The sequence below is a fragment of the Archocentrus centrarchus genome, unplaced genomic scaffold (assembly GCF_007364275.1).
Source record: "Archocentrus centrarchus isolate MPI-CPG fArcCen1 unplaced genomic scaffold, fArcCen1 scaffold_38_ctg1, whole genome shotgun sequence".
Lineage (NCBI taxonomy): Eukaryota > Metazoa > Chordata > Actinopteri > Cichliformes > Cichlidae > Archocentrus > Archocentrus centrarchus.
In genome coordinates, this window is record NW_022060265.1 from 3,413,617 (window position 1) to 3,430,487 (window position 16,871).

General features: G+C 42.6%; 1 protein-coding gene across 2 annotated transcripts in view; it reads left to right on the plus strand.

Annotated features, from left to right (window-relative positions):
- The window catches only part of adisspa (adipose secreted signaling protein a), a 36,815-nt gene that overhangs the window by 1,141 nt on the left and 18,803 nt on the right, over positions 1-16,871 (plus strand). The window contains exons 2-4 of one of the 2 annotated variants that reach the window (XM_030724636.1): positions 2,585-2,662; positions 3,128-3,264; positions 3,967-4,120. In XM_030724636.1, coding sequence (XP_030580496.1) covers positions 2,644-2,662; positions 3,128-3,264; positions 3,967-4,120 — 310 coding nt within the window. In that variant the 5' untranslated portion in view covers positions 2,585-2,643. The remainder of the gene's footprint in view (positions 1-2,584; positions 2,663-3,127; positions 3,265-3,966; positions 4,121-16,871) is intronic. The other variant, XM_030724635.1, reaches the window with a different exon arrangement.

Genomic DNA, 16,871 nt, shown 5'->3' on the forward strand with positions numbered 1-16,871 from the left:
CCTGGACAAAAATGATGGTACCCTTAATTTAATATATTGTTGTTCAATCACTGCAATGAGATTTTTGCACTTGTCGACAGGTAATTTGGCTGACTCCCTGTGAACAAACTGCTTCAGCTGTCTCAGGTTTGAAGGGTGCCACACATATTCAATAACGGTTAGATCAAGGCTCATAGAAAGTCACTTTGGAATAATTAAATGCAGTGGTGGGGCCATGTGATTTTTTTGACCATGTGATTTGCCTACCTGTATAAGGCAGAAATTAGAAGCACTTGATAATGTGGAATATATTTTTTCAACTGTAATGGAACTTAACACAACTGATGACCACCTCCACACATTCTGGCTCTGTCCACTAATACAAAACTTCTGGAAAGAAATAATCATCAAACTTTCTCAAACCTCAATCCCCTTGGCAACCACTGTGTTTTGGTGGTGAATGCGCTCTTGTGTAGGGTAAATGAAATCTCCGGTCATAAGCAGTGTTTTTGTGCTGTGCTGTGTTGTTGAAATTGAACAGAATAACATGAAACAAAATTAGTTAATCTCTCTTTGCTTTTAATTGGGATATTTTGTATCAAGCAGACAGACATTAACTTGTTAACTGGCCGCACCAAAATCACCTGAAAAAGCTACATGATGTCGTCTGGTTATTTTTGGCTCTGGAAAACCCATGTCATAGCCTGTTAACTGGCCACGTCCTGTCCAGGACATACAGGGGTTGGACAATGAAACCGAAACACCTGGTTTTAGACCACAATAATTTATTAGTATGGTGTAGGGCCTCCTTTTGTGGCCAATACAGCATCAGTTTGTCTTGGGAATGACATATACAAGTCCTGCACAGTGGTCAGAGCGATTTTAAGCCATTCTTCTTGCAGGATAGTTTCCAGGTCACGACATGATGCTGTGGTGGAAAACGTTTCCTGACTCGCTCCTCCAAAACACCCCAAAGTGGCTCAATAATATTTAGATCTGGTGACTGTGCAGGCCATGGAAGATGTTCAACTTCACTTTCATGTTCATCAAACCAATCTTTCACCAGTCTTGCTGTGTGTATTGGTGCATTGTCATCCTGATACACGGCACTGCCTTCAGGATACAATGTTTGAACCACTGGATGCACATGGTCCTCCAGAATGGTTCGGTAGTCCTTGGCAGTGATGCGCCCATCTAGCACAAGTATTGGGCCGAGGGAATGCCATGATATGGCAGCCCAAACCATCACTGATCCACCCCCATGCTTCACTCTGGGCATGCAACAGTCTGGGTGGTACGCTTCTTTGGGGCTTCTCCACACCGTAACTCTCTCGGATGTGGGGAAAACAGTAAAGGTGGACTCATCAGAGAACAATACATGTTTCACATGGTCCACAGCCCAAGATTTGCGCTCCTTGCACCACTGAAACCGACGTTTGGCATTGGCACGAGTGACCAAAGGTTTGGCTATAGCAGCCCGGCCGTGTATATTGACCCTGTGGAGCTCCCGACGGACAGTTTTGGTGGCAACAGGAGAGTTGAGGTGCACATTTAATTCTGCCGTGATTTGGGCAGCCGTGGTTTTATGTTTTTTGGATACAATCCAGGTTAGCACCCGAACATCCCTTTCAGACAGCTTCCTCTTGCGTCCACAGTTAATCCTGTTGGATGTGGTTCATCCTTCTTGGTGCTATGCTGACATTACCCTGGATACCGTGGCTCTTGATACATCACAAAGACTTGCTGTCTTGGTCACAGATGCACCAGCAAGACGTGCACCAACAATTTGTCCTTTTTTGAACTCTGGTATGTCACCCATAATGTTGTGTGCATTGCAATATTTGGAGCAAAACTGTGCTCTTACCCTGCTAATTGAACCTTCACACTCTGCTCTTACTGGTGCAATGTGCAATTAATGAAGATTGGCCACCAGGCTGGTCCAATTTAGCCATGAAACCTCCCACACTAAAATGACAGGTGTTTCAGTTTCATTGTCCAACCCCTGTATGTAGTGCCTTTTATTTGGTAGGTTAGACCCACTTTATTGACACCTCATTTGGCCAGTCATGCTAAGAAATGGATTTTCAGAGCCAATAATAACCAGAGGGCATCATGTAACTTTTTCAGGTGATTTTTGTACTGCCAGTTACATGATTTGCCGAATAAGGTGTCAATCAAAATGGGAGGGTCTAGCCTGCCATATAAAATGCACTACATATGGCCAGTTAACAGGCTAAATGTAGTAAAGGCTGCCCGTTGACGAAAGCCTCGAGCTCCAAGGGGAAAGAGGCTAGAGAATTGAGGCCCCAGCATAGCACAAACAGTTCAGAAATCATTTGAAATGAGAAAAAAATAGCTATTTATTAACTGATAAAGTTGTGTTTTAGACTTCTTATTGCTAACGGATCTATTCTGACCCAAAGTGCAGCTGTGACTCAGTCTGAATGATGGCTTTACAGCAGACCACCAAAACCACAGACAGCAAGAAATATCTAGACTAGTTTTAAATTCAGTTAATTATGCTCCTCAAAGCTGCCACTATCAAATCAAACCAGCTGAACACCATACTGTGTCTCTCTCTGTTTCACTGTGTTTTCATATTCAGGTCAGTGATGATATCACTCAGGTATTGTCTAACCTTACCCAAATCCTAGCCACATTACCATGGCAACAGGAAGAAAAGGTAAGTGTGATGCTGCTATGTGGTTGTGAATGCCACTTTTGACTGACCATCATTCGATTGTGTCTGGCTGAAACCACCAGAAATAATGACAAATACTTCCCATACAGGTGATAATAAGCGGAGGACCTGACAAATGCAGAGAAGCAGATTACATTTTATCGCTTCTTAGCATTTAATGGTTCTATTTTATTTTATGTTTTTTTGTATTTTCTAAAAGATATCTGTATGCACTGAAAATGAGCTTTAAAAATAATCTATCTATCTATCTATCTATCTCTCTCTCTCTCTCTCTCTCTCTCTCTCTCTCTCTCTCTCTCTCTCTCTTTATATATATATATATATATATATATATATATATATATATATATATATATATATATATATATATATATATATATATATATATACACATGCCAGCCATGGTTTTTAGATGCTATAAATTCTAGTTTTCTTATCTGTCCTCAGGTTCCACCTCCAAAGCAGGTGGGGTGCATTTCCCTGATGATGAGGAGCCCCCTGGCTCTCCAACACGGAGAGATGACCAATCAAACCTTGCTACTCTCATTGCTGTCTTAGAGAAGGATGGCAGCTACTTGGTGAAGGTGTGTCTGTACACCATGAAATTAATGCAATTGCATGAACATGATTTAGCTTGTATAGGCAATTTTCCAGATGAAATATTAGAGGCATGATACAGGATGTTTATTTCTTCTTATCACAAGTGGATTCCTAGATGTTTACTCCAGGCACATTGGGAGTACCACTGGAAAGTGTAAAGTCTCATTGAGGAATGGTAGAACAACAAAACAAAACTGAATAGATTCACAACACCATCCATCCTGTTTAGGGGCATGGGGGGCTTGAGCCTATCCCAGCTGTCATAGGGTGAAAGGCAGGATACACCCTGTATAGGTCACCAGCCGTTTGCAGGGCCAACACAGAGAGACAGACAACCATTCATGCGCACATTCAGACCTATGGGCAATTTAGAATCACCAATTAACCTAACCCCAGTAACTACATGTCTTTGGACTGTGGAAGGAAAATGGAGTACTTGGAGAAAATCCATACAGACACGGGGAGAACATGCAAACCCCACACAGAGTGCCCTGGGCCAAGGTGGAATCAAATCCAGACCTTCTATCTGTGAGGCAACAGTGCTAACTGTAGTGCCAAGAATCACAACACAACCATGAAAAAGTGACACCAATGGCTGTTATGATTATTGTTTACCCACATTCTTCTGTGCTATTTGATCCAATAATCTTTAATCTTTGACTCTACAATGCTGCTCCTTTCCAAAGGCTGGTTTCCTGAAGAGCCACCACCGTTATGAAATTGTCTTCACAGTCCCAGATGTCCCCACACTGGGCAAAGAGCTCTCATGTCTTCCTTCCTTTTCTCCTACTCGGCAGTCACCCAGCCTCCGGGTCCAACGTATTTACTCCACAGTAGAGGGTAAGTTCGGGTATACAGGAAAACTTCTGGACATATGTTTACACATATTTCTAACCTGCAGTATGGTGGAGCAGAGTGTTGAGCTGATAAAGGCTCATTATTCTAGTATTCTATTTTTATAATTACAGAAAAAAGTGACCAATCCTTTTTTTTTTTTAATGTGGGGTGGAGGGTGGGAGGTTACAGAAGAAAGCCGGACTCCTGATAGGGCTTGGCATTTCTCAGTCCACCTGTGTGCAATTTGTAGTGATAGATGATGAGGCCCAGTGAATGTGTTGAATCTTTCCGGCCAACTGCTTCACCAAAAGTCTGATCACTTGAAGCCCTGTTTAACATTTAGGAGTACTGACACCTGCTGGGCATTTGATGTACAGTATTCCTGCTGTTTTGTTACATATTGGCTGGTGGATCTTTTAAGCATAATTATGCAATTATTATGTCAAAATTTCCATTTGAGGTATTGCTAAATCAGATTAAATAAATCTGATTGATGGTATAATATACCTGATTGTGGTATATCTAAGTATCAGTAGAGCAGTTGTGGTATATCAATGTCAATGTCAAACTTATTTATATTGCACATTTAAACAACCAGAGTGGACCACAGTTCTTCTTAGGCAACCATAAATACCATACATAGAAGACAAAACAAACAAACAAAAATCCAGACAAAATATAATAACTAAATAAGTACAAGTTGTCAAGATTAGCTCGAATTAAAAGCCAGAGAGCAGAAATGTGTCTTCAGCAAAGACTGAAATGTAGAAAGTGTCCGGGCAGTTCATATATGAAATGGTAAGGCATTTCGGAGACTTGGCACAACAACTGAAAAAGCCCTGTCACCTCTAATTTTAAGTCTAGATCTAGGAAGTTTTAGGATCATCTGATTGACAGACCTCAGTGCTCTGACAGCAGTATGAACATGAATAAGAACAGACAAATACAGAGGGGCCAGCCCATTTAAAATCTTAAAAAACAATCAATAAAATCTTAAAGTGAATCCTAAAATTGACAGGAAGCCAATGAAGTGAAGCTAAAACTGGAATAATATGCTCATGCTTTCTTGTCCCTGTTAAAAGTCAAGCAGCAGCATTTTGGACCAGTTGAAGCCAACGAAGAAATGACTGTGGTAAACCTACACACAAAGAATTACAATAATCCAGTCTTGTCATGATAGGAATGTAATTTTAAGAAAGATAGGGCTTCACTTTAGCCAACAATCTCAACTGGAAAAAAAATAGTTTTCACCACAGAACTAATCTGCCTATCAAAGTTAAAGGAGTTGTCGATGATCACACTAAGTTTTTTTTTCCCCATTTTTTTTGCCATGGCGGCTTTTCTATCAAGTGAAGTTACACAGGAAATGGGGAAAAGATGCAGGGGGAAGACACGCGGGCAAATCGGCAACAGGCCGGGACTCGAACCTGCACTGCCTGTATCGCAATTCGGCATATGCATGTGGTTGCCTGCTCCACCACTGAGCCACCCGGGCACCCCACAACAAGGTTTTTAACAGATTTATGGATGCATAGGCCTAGGTGTCCAAGAGAGGCAGCAGAGTCTTTCAGCTGTTCAGTGCAACCAAACATAACAATCTCTGTTTTGCTTTCATTAAGATGAAGAAAATTCATGCTTAACCAATTCTTTAGGTCATTAAGACAGTTTAACAAAATCTGCAATGAACTGGGAGCATTCGATTTCATAGGAACATAAATCTGAATGTCATCAGCAAGACAATTAAAGGACACATTATATTTCCTAAAAATTGACCCCAGAAGTAGAATATATAAAGAGAACAGTAATGGGCCCAAAATAGATCCTTGAGGCACACCAGTAGGAAGAGAGGCTACAGAAGTTGAATATTCACCCAAGTTTACAGAGAAACTTCTTTCACTCAGATAGGATTTAAACCAATCAAGTGCTATGCCTCTAATGCCCAATTGAATGATTGACAGTGTCAAAAGCTGCTGTTAAATCTAAAAGCATTAACATAGCAGGGTTTCCTGAATCGACAGCTAGGAGAAGATCATTAAGAACTCTTAAAAGGGCAGTTTCAGTACTGTGGTGAGACTTAAAACCTGACTGAATTTTTCATAAATGTCAAACTCAGGTAAAAAGGTTTGTAGTTGGTTAAAAACAACTTTCTCCAAGACCTTTGATAAAAAGGGAGCTCAGAGACGGGCCAAAAATGAGCAAGGACAGATGGATCTAAACCCCTCTTTTTTAAGAGGGGTTGTACAATAGCATGTTTAAACGAAGTTGGAACAACACCTGAACTGAGAGAAGTATTGACCAGTGTTAAAACAAGATGGCGCCGGTGAGGTCAGCAGCCATCGTACCTGCTCCTACGCTTTGTCTGTATATATTAGTTTTAGCTTTAATTTTCGACTTTATAATTCCGCCTGCTCTGTCATATCACGTATGACAGACAGACTCTTCTTAATATCAGAATACAGCACTCTGGCTGTATTCGGACACCTTTTTCTCCCGACCTGGCTTGGCCCCAGGAGATCCTGCACCAGCGGGCCAGCTCAAACAAAGGAGGGCGCAGAGCACCCAGGTCACGCACAAGGCCCCGAGGGAAAAGAGCCGGCGTAAGAGAGAGGCTGAGGCGTAGAACGCACCAAATGCCACTGCCGAGCATCCTGTTGGCTAATGTCCAGTCACTGGATAACAAGCTGGACGAACTCAGGGCCAGGATACACTTTCAGCGGGACATTAGGGACTGCAACATCATCTGTCTCATGGAGACATGGCTGACCCCCCCTCATACCGGACCACGCCGTACAGCCGTCGGAGTTCTTCAGTGTTCATTGCATGGACAGAACGAGTGAGTCTGGAAAATCAAGAGGAGGAGGTGTGTGCCTAATGATTAATAACAACTGGTGTGACAGTAGTAATGTCGTCCCTCTGTTCGCCTAACCTGGAACTCCTAACCCTGAAATGCCGCCCCCACTACCTGCCCTGCAAGTTCACTTCGGTCATCTTCAGCGCCGTCTATATTCCACCTCAGGCGGACACAAACACTGCACTATCCGAGCTACATGAGGCTATTTCCACCTGTCAGGCTAACCAGCGTGATGTGGCTCTCATCGTAGCCGGGGACTTTAACAGTGCAAACTTGAAAAAGGTGATACCGGAGTTCACTCAAAACATAGACTGCCCCACCAGAGAAGAGAGGACCCTAGACCACTGCTATTCTCCATTCAAAGATGGCTACAAAGCAAAGCCTCTTCCGCCCTTTGGGAAGTCAGATCGCACCTCTGTCCTTCTCATGCTGAAATACAAACAAAGGCTCAGGCAGGAACCCCTTGCTGTGAGAGAAGTGACACGGTGGTCTGATCAAACAGAGGCCGCTCTGCAGGATGCGTTGGATTCAACCGACTGGGACATGTTTCCAGACATGGCAAAAGTACTGATATTCTGTACTTAAATAGAAGTACAAGTACTTGTGTTAAAAAATACTTTGGTAAAAGTTGAAGTACTGGTTCAACTTCTTTACTTAAGTAAAAATATAAAAGTACAGGCTCTGAAATGTACTCAAAGTAAGAAAGTAAAAGTAGCTCTTTGGAGGACATTTCTACCAGCTATTTTTGTGTAAAGCTAACCGAACCTCATTATATATTATTATAATAATATAAAATAATATTACATGAGAATACAAATGTTATTCCAATCTAAATTGTTATTCTAACAAATGCACTGAATCTGTTATGTGGGACACAAACTGTGAAAGGGAATTTAAACACAGCTCTAGTCTCAGTGTCCTCCATAGTAGAGGGTGACTGTGCCTCCACACCTAAACACAAAAATGGGTATAATCAGGGGTTTCAGTATTCAGTAGGTGGAGGAAACCTAAGATCAGCTGTAGTGGCTCTGCATGGGGAGAAGTATCACAACTTTCTATTGTGAGCTCCAGTAAATGATGTTGGTGTGCAGGCTGTGATCAGCTGACCTGCTGCTGCTGCTCTGATGTTTACTGCTCTGTGTGGCTGAACTGAACTCACAAAGATGTAACCCAGTATTTCACAGCTATCTGAGCTGATCTCCATCCCCTACACTGACAGCATACAGGCTGTAGAAATGTTGGATTCAGTGAATGAATCTCAGCATCAGCAGCTTTGATTCAAACTCATCTCTGCTGCACTGATGTAACCTGTAACTCTGACCGTGAACACAGCCTCTGTGCACCAGTCCAACACAGAGCGTTACTGTAAATACAGTACAACAAGCTAATCTGTTTATCACACTAAACTACAGTATTTTCATACAATCTTTGAATAACACAAAGTCAGCATACCTCAGTTTGTTTTCCAGCCCTCATTTTTAAATCTAACCTCTCTTCTTCCTCTCCTGTCCTCATTCTCCATCTCTGAGTGAACTTCTCTCTCTTTGCTCTCCCTGGAAATACAGCAGCTCTTCTTTTAGCTAGAAGACACACTGTGTAACAAATTGCACACACTTTGTGTGTTTACTGATATTTGCTGAACATTTAGAAACATTGCATTTAAAATTATCTGCCACACGTTACTCCCTTTATGCTTGCTCCTCTTCAGTAGCACTAGCTAAGCTGTTTATGTCTCACGAGCACAACTATGGGTTTGCGTATTTAATCCCTTTGTACCTGATAAGCCCCGGTGATGGAGGATACGCCAGTCTCTTATATGTGTTATTATTCCTCCGTTTAGGCTCAGATCGTTTGATGTTTGACGGTGCAGTGACCGCAAACTTTTCTCAGATGTGTTAAAAATGTAATGAGTCTGTTTTGAAAATGTAAGAAGTAGAAAGTACAGATACTACATAAAAATGTAGGGAGTAAAAGTAAAAATAGTCAGAAAAATAAATACTCAAGTAAAGTACAGATACCTGAAAAATGTACTTAAGTACAGTATCGTTACTGTATAAAATGTACTTAAGTACAGTAACGAAGTATTTGTACTTCGTTACTTCCCACCTCTGCATGTTTCGCAGCAGCGCGGGCGGAGACATCGAGGAGTTTACAGAAACGGTTGTGGGATTTATTGGGAAAGTTGTTGATGACACTTCGCTTAAGAGGACCATCAGGACTTTTCCAAACCAGAAGCCGTGGGTGGATAAATCTGTCCGCGACGTTCTGAGGTCCCGCACCACTGCCTACAACTCCAGCCTCACCTCTGGGAACATGGAGGACTACAAGGCTGCGTCATACAACGTCCGCAGAGCAGTGAAAGAGGCCAGACATCGCTATGGCGCAGACTGGAACAGCAACTACAACAATCTGATTCCAGGGGACTGTGGCAGGGACAACGCACCATCACGGACTACAAAGCACCACACACACCCCCGGTGAGTGCCGATGCTTCTCTGGCTGATGAACTCAACAACTTCTTTGCGTACTTCGAGTCGGGAAGCTGACAGCCCGCTGCACTCCCGGCCGGAGGGGCAGAGACACTCACTGTGATGGAGCGCGACGTGAGGAGGGCGTTTAGAAGTGTAAACACCAGGAAAGTGGCTGGACCAGATGGTATTAGCTGTTCTTTTTAATGTTTTCCTCCTGTTTTCTTTGCTGAGAAATTTGGTGTTTTATAAGGTTTTCATGGTCCTTTGCTGCCATCTGCTGGGGAATAATGGTAGTGCTTTCATGTTTGCGGCATTGACTGATGATGTCATAAGCAGTGGACATTTTTTGTGCGGGAAAACAAGCTTGATGTGTGATTTCTGTCTGTTGAGTCTCAAGTCAGCCCTTGAAGGCATCGTCGGTATGTTTGTATTAATTATATCCATATGAGTGTATATAAAACAAGATCAATGTCAATCCACCTAGTTTAGAGTCCTGCTAACCTCTAGTAGAGTTCTATATTTGTGTTATTTGTTGGCTAAGCTAATCTAGCTTTTAAGCTATTTTCTATAGCACTGTCTAATCGCCCTCTGAATGGAATTGTATTTTGTTTCACAGTTTTACCCTACTTCAACTTACCATAAAGAGGTAACTGGAACCTGTAATCTGTGTGGTTTGTTGGAGAGGAGTTTACCAGCTGTCGACCCTGGCAAGGCGTTGGGGCAGGACAGTACATTAGCAGATGTGTCCTTAAGACCTGCGCTGACCAGCTGGCACCTGTGTTTACAGTGATATTAAACCTCTCACTGAAACTGTGTGATTCCCACCTGCTTCAAAAAGTCCATTATAGTCCCTGTCCCAAAGAAACACCCCAGCAGCCCCAATGACTTCAGGCCCATAGCACTCACCTCTGTGGTGATGAAATGTTTTGAGAGACTCATCAAGATGTTCATCACCTCCTCACTGCCCACCACCCTCGACCCACTACAGTTCGCCAGACAAATCCACAGATGGCGCCATATCCTTCCTCCTCCACAAGACCCTTTCACACATAGACACTGGTAAGGGGAACTATGTGAGAGTGCTGTTTGTAGATTACAGCTCAGCATTCAACACCATAGTTCCCTCCAGGCTGGTCTCTAGCTGATGCACCTGGGCCTGGGCCCATCCCTGTGCAGGTGGGTTCACAGCTTACTGACCAGCAGACCACAGGTGGTACGAGTGGGTCACCTCACCTCATCCTCCCTCACCCTCAACACCGGATCCCCCCAGGGCTGTGTGCTCAGCCCTCTGCTGTACTCACTGTACACCCATGACTGCGTGGCCATGTCAGAGTCCAATGTCATCAAGTTTACTGACGACACTGCTGTTGTGGGACTGATCTCCCACAATGAGGAGACAGCCTACAGGAGAGAGGTCTCCCACCTGGAGAACTGGTGCCAGGAGAACCACCTTCTGCTCAACGTCAGCAAAACAAAGGAACTGATCGTGGACTTCAGCAGGAAGCAGCAGAGGGACTACCATCCACTCCTCATCAGTGGTGCTGAGGTGGAAATTCAATTCAATTTTATTTATATAGCGCCAAATCACAACAAACTGTCGCCTCAAGGCACTTTGTATTGTGGGTAAAGACCCTACAATAATACAGAGAAAACCCAACAGTCAAAACGACCCCCTATGAGCAGCACTTGGCGACAGTGGAAAGGAAAAACTCCCTTTTAACAGGAAGAAACCTCCAGCAGAACCAGGCTCAGGGAGGGGCAGTCATCTGCCGCGACCGGTTGGGCTGAGGGGAGAGAAAGACATGCTGTGGAAGAGAGCCAGAGATTAATATCAATTAATGATTAAATGCAGAGTGGAGTATAAACAAAGTAAATAAGGTGAATGAGAAACAGTGCATTATGGGAACCCCCCAGCAGACTAGGCCTATAGCAGCATAACTAAGGGATGGTTCAGGGTCACCTGATCCAGCCCTAACTATAAGCTTTATCATAAAGGAAAGTTTTAAGCCTATTCTTAAAAATAGAGAGGGTGTCTGTCTCCCGAATCCAAGCTGGAAGCTGGTTCCACAGAAGAGGCGCCTGAAAGCTGAAGGCTCTGCCTCCCATTCTACTCTTAAGTATCCTAGGAACCACAAGTAAGCCAGCAGTCTGAGAGCGAAGTGCTCTGTTGGGGTGATATGGTACTATGAGGTCTTTGAGATAAGATGGTGCCTGATTATTCAAGACCTTGTATGTGAGGAGAAGAATTTTAAATTCTATTGTAGATTTAACAGGGAGCCAATGAAGAGAAGCCAATATGGGAGAAATATGCTCTCTCTTTCTAGTCCCTGTCAGTACTCTAGCTGCAGCATTTTGGATCAGCTGAAGGCTTTTCAGGGAGCTTTTAGGACAGCCTGATAATAATGAATTACAATAGTCCACCCTAGAAGTAAAAAATGCATGAATTAGCTTTTCAGCATCAGTCTGAGAAAGGATGTTTCTAATTTTAGAAATATTGCGCAAATGCAAAAAAGTGGTCCTACATATTTGTTTAATATGTGCATTGAAGGACATATCCTGGTCAAAAATGACTCCAAGATTTCTCACAGTGTTACTGGAGGCCAAAGTAATGCCATCCACAGTAAGTATCTGGTTAGACACCATGTTTCTAAGATTTGTGGGGCCGAGAAGAAGAATTTCAGTTTTATCTGAATTTAGAAGCAGGAAATTAGAGGTCATCCAGGCCTTAATGTCTTTAAGACATTCCTGCAGTTTAACTAATTGATGTGTGTCATCTGGCTTCATTGATAGGTAAAGCTGAGTATCATCTGCATAACAATGAAAATTGATGCAGTGCTTTCTAATAATACTGCCTAAGGGAAGCATGTATAATGTAAATAAAATTGGTCCTAGCACAGAACCCTGTGGAACTCCATAATTAACCTTAGTGTGTGAAGAAGACTCCCCATTTACATGAACAAATTGGAGTCTATGAGATAAATATGATTCAAACCACTGCAGTGCAGTACCTTTAATACCTATAGCAAGCTCTAATCTCTGAAATAAAATGCTATGGTCAATAGTATCAAAAGCTGCACTGAGGTCCAACAGGACAAGAACAGAGATGAGTCCACTGTCAGAGGCTCTAAGAAGATCATTTGTAACCTTCACTAATGCTGTTTCTGTACTGTGATGAATTCTGAAACCTGACTGAAACTCTTCAAATAAACCGTTCCTCTGCAGATGATCAGTTAGCTGTTTTACAACTACTCTTTCAAGAATCTTTGAGAGAAAAGAAAGGTTGGAGATTGGCCTATAATTAGCTAAGGCAGCTGGGTCAAGTGATGGCTTTTTAAGTAGAGGTTTAATTACAGCCACCTTGAAGGTCTGTGGTACATAGCCAACTAATAAAGACTGATTGATCATTTTTAAGATTGAAGCATCAATAATTGGAAAGACTTCTTTGAACAGTCTAGTAGGAATGGGATCTAACAAACATGTTGCTGGTTTGGAGGAAGTAACTATTGAAGTTAACTCTGAAAGATCAACTGGAGCCAAAGAGTCTAAACAAATACCAGCAGTGCTGAAAGCAGCCGAACATGAAGAATAATCTTTGAGATGGTTATGAATAATTTTTTCTCTAATGTCTAAAATTTTATTTGTAAAGAAATCCATGAAGTCACTACTAGTTAACGTGAAAGGAATACTCGGCTCTACAGAGCTCTGACTCTTTGTCAGCCTGGCTACAGTGCTGAAAAGAAACCTGGGGTTGTTCTTATTTTCTTCAATTAATGATGAATAGTAAGATGTCCTAGCTTTACGGAGGGCTTTTTTATAGAGCAACAAACTCTTTTTCCAGGCTAAATGAGCATCTTCTAATTCAGTGAGACGCAATTCCCTCTCCAGCTTTCGGGTTATCTGCTTTAAGCTGTGCGTTTGTGAATTATACCACGGAGTCAGGCACTTCTGATTTGAAGCTTTCCTTTCCAGAGGAGCCACAGTATCCAAAGTTATACGCAGTGAGGATGTAAAACTATTGACGAGATAATCGACCTCACTGGGAGCAGAGTTTAGGTAGCTGCTCTGCACTGTGTTGGCACTGAAGAGCATAACAATGAAGGAATTAGATCCTTAAACTTAGTTACAGCACTTTCAGAAAGACTTCTACTGTAATAAAACCTATTCCCCACTGCTGTGTAATCCATTAAAGTAAATGTAAATGTTACTAAGAAATGATCAGACAGGAGGGGGCTTTCAGGGAATACTGTTAAGTCTTCAGTTTCTATGCCATATGTCAGGACAAGATCCAGAGTATGATTAAAGTGGTGGGGGGGCTCCTTTACATTTTGAGAGAAGCCAATTGAATCTAACAATAGATTAAATGCAGTGTTGAGGCTGTCATTCTCAGCATCTACATGGATGTTAAAATCACCCACTATAATTATTTTATCTGAACTGAGCACTAAATCAGATAAAAAGTCTGAGAAATCAGACAGAAACTCTGAGTAGGGACCAGGTGGACGATAGATAATAACAAATAAAACAGGTTTTTGATTTTCCCAATTAGGATGGACAAGACTAAGAGTCAGGCTTTCAAAAGAATGAAAACTTTGTCTGGGTCTTTGATTAATTAATAAGCTGGAATTGAAGATTGCAGCTAATCCTCCTCCTCGACCTGTGCTTCGAGCATTCTGACAGTTACTGTGACTCGGGGGTGTTGATTCATTTAAACATATTCATCCTGCTGTAACCAGGTTTCTGTAAGGCAGAATAAATCAATACGTTGATCAATTATTAAATCATTTACTAATAGGGACTTGGAAGAGAGAGACCTAATGTTTAACAATCCACATTTAATTGTTTTATTTTTTGGTGCAGTTGATGAAGCTGTATTATTTATTGTTTTTGAATTTTTATGCTTAATTAGCTTTTTGCTGATTTTAGCTTTGGTTTTTGCTGGTCTGGGAGCAGGCACCGACTCTATGGGGATGGGGTTTTGGGGGGATGGCAGGAGGAGAGAAGTGGCAGAGAGGCGTGTAAGACTGCAACTCTGCTTCCTGGTCTCAACCCTGGGTAGTCAGTTTTTAGGAGGGTTAATAAATTTGGCCAGATTTCTAGAAATGAGAGCTGCTCCATCCAAAGTGGGATGGATGCCGTCTCTCCTAACAAGACCAGGTTTTCCCCAGAAACTTTGCCAATTATCTATGAAGCCCACGTCATTTTTTGGACACCACTCAGACAGCCAGCGATTCAAGGAGAACATGCGGCTAAACATGTGGCTCCTGGTCTGATTGGGGAGGGGCCCAGAGAAAACTACAGAGTCCGACATCGTTTTTGCAAAGTTACACACCGAGTCAATATTAATTTTAGTGACCTCCGATTGGCGTAACCGGGTGTCATTACTGCCGACGTGAGTAACGATCTTACCAAATCTACGATTAGCCTTAGCCAGCAGTTTCAAATTTCCATGAATGTCGCCTGCTCTGGCCCCTGGAAGACATTTGACTATGGTCGCCGGTGTCTCTAGCTTCACGTTTCTCAAAACAGAGTCGCCAATTACCAGAGTTTGTTCCTCGGCGGGTGTGTCGCAGAGTGGAGAAAAACGGTTAGAGACGTGAACAGGTTGGTGGTGTACCCGGGGCTTCTGCTTAGGACTACGCTTCCTCCTCACCGTCACCCAGCTGGCCTGTTTTCCCTGCTGCTCGGGATCTGCTGGGGGGGAGCTAACGGCGGCTAAGCTACCATGGTCCGCACCCGCTACAGGGGCATGGCTAGATGTAGGATTTTCCAGGGTGCGGAGCCGAGTCTCCAGTTCAGAAAGCCTGGCCTCCAGAGCTACAAACAGACTACATTTATTACAAGTACCGTTACTGCTAAAGGAGGCCGAGGAGTAACTAAACATGTGACACCCAGAGCAGGAAAGTGCAGGAGAGACAGGAGAAGAAGCCATGCTGGTAGTGAGTCAGCTAAGGGCTAAGCTACTAGCTGAGCTAAGCTAGCGAATTTCTAAAAACAAATAAAGTGAGTAATGTGAATACAGGTGATTCAGCAAAGAGTATGCTATTTAAAGTAGGTGAAGATTACACTAAAATATGTTATTATCCAGATAAATCGAGTTATACAGATATAACAGATAACAGACAGCAAAACACTGTGCTCCGAAACAGGAACAGGAAGTGATACAATACCGCAGTGAGAGCCAACACCAAGTGAGGTGAAAAGAGTGGACACTTTCAAATACCTGGGAGTGACCATCTCACGGGACCTGTCCTGGACTCATCACATTAACATCACTGTGAAGAAGGCCAGACAGCGTCTCTACCTCCTCAGGCGGCTGAGAGACTTCAAGCTCCCACTCAAGGTGCTCAAGAACTTTTACACCAGCACCATCGAGAGCATCATGCGTGGGAGCATCACCACCTGGATGGGAAACTGCACCAAGCAGGACTTCATGGCCCTAAAAAGGGCAGCTGAACAGACCATCAGAACCACCCTCCCCAACCTTCAGGAAGTAGGGATTTGAAGTAGGGATTGTCTCTAGTACTCCATTCCCATCTCTAGACTTTCAGAAGGTACTTCACGTAGTCTTTATAGTTGGCTTCGAGGGGCCCAGGTTTCTATCTTATCTTTGAGATCAGCTGCTCTGGTATTCAGCGTACTAGTTGTTGTTATTATTATTGGGGCTTGGTACCCAATCTTGGAGTGTGGGGATCATAATATCTCCCCCCTAACCTGTCGTCCTGCCTCCCCCTTGCTGTAGCATAAGTGTTGTACCTTCTCTATCTATAAAATTCTAATTTGTTATTACTTATTTATTAAAAATGACAACAACATCAATAATGTCATATCAGAATTATAATTAAAGATATTATAGCTGTTACTATGTGTGTTTTTCCCTAGCGGGTTACTTTATCACTGTTCCTTCAGCAACAACATATCCCACCGAACTGAGCCACAACCAGTGACTTAGTATGTTGCCAGTACCTGTCAATGGACAGGTGACACATAGTGAACATGAACTGTTTTGGACCAGGGTATTATAACACTATTATAGCAATTACAGTAGAAATTGCCTAAGTTGGATTCAAATGGCCCATGGAAATTCATCCGACTTGTAAAAAAATCCATCTTATGCATAAGTCGGATAAAATCAGAATCTTTAAAATATCAGGGTTCGGGGTCTAATATCGAATTTTGCGACAATGGCTTTCTGCTTCATCCCTGGATTTGCTTCTGCAAATTTTATAATCTCATATTTTTGTTTGTAAGTGTGAGTTTGTAGCTTATGCTTGACTCCTACACTTGAATTAAATCAGCATGGTGAGGACATATTTCGCACTTGCAAATTCTGCAGAGTGCCTTTGATACGTCTCCCACCAGGACTACAGCTACTTTCTGAGGTGTACATACACACACACACACACACACACACTCGCTTAAGGTTTACTGTATT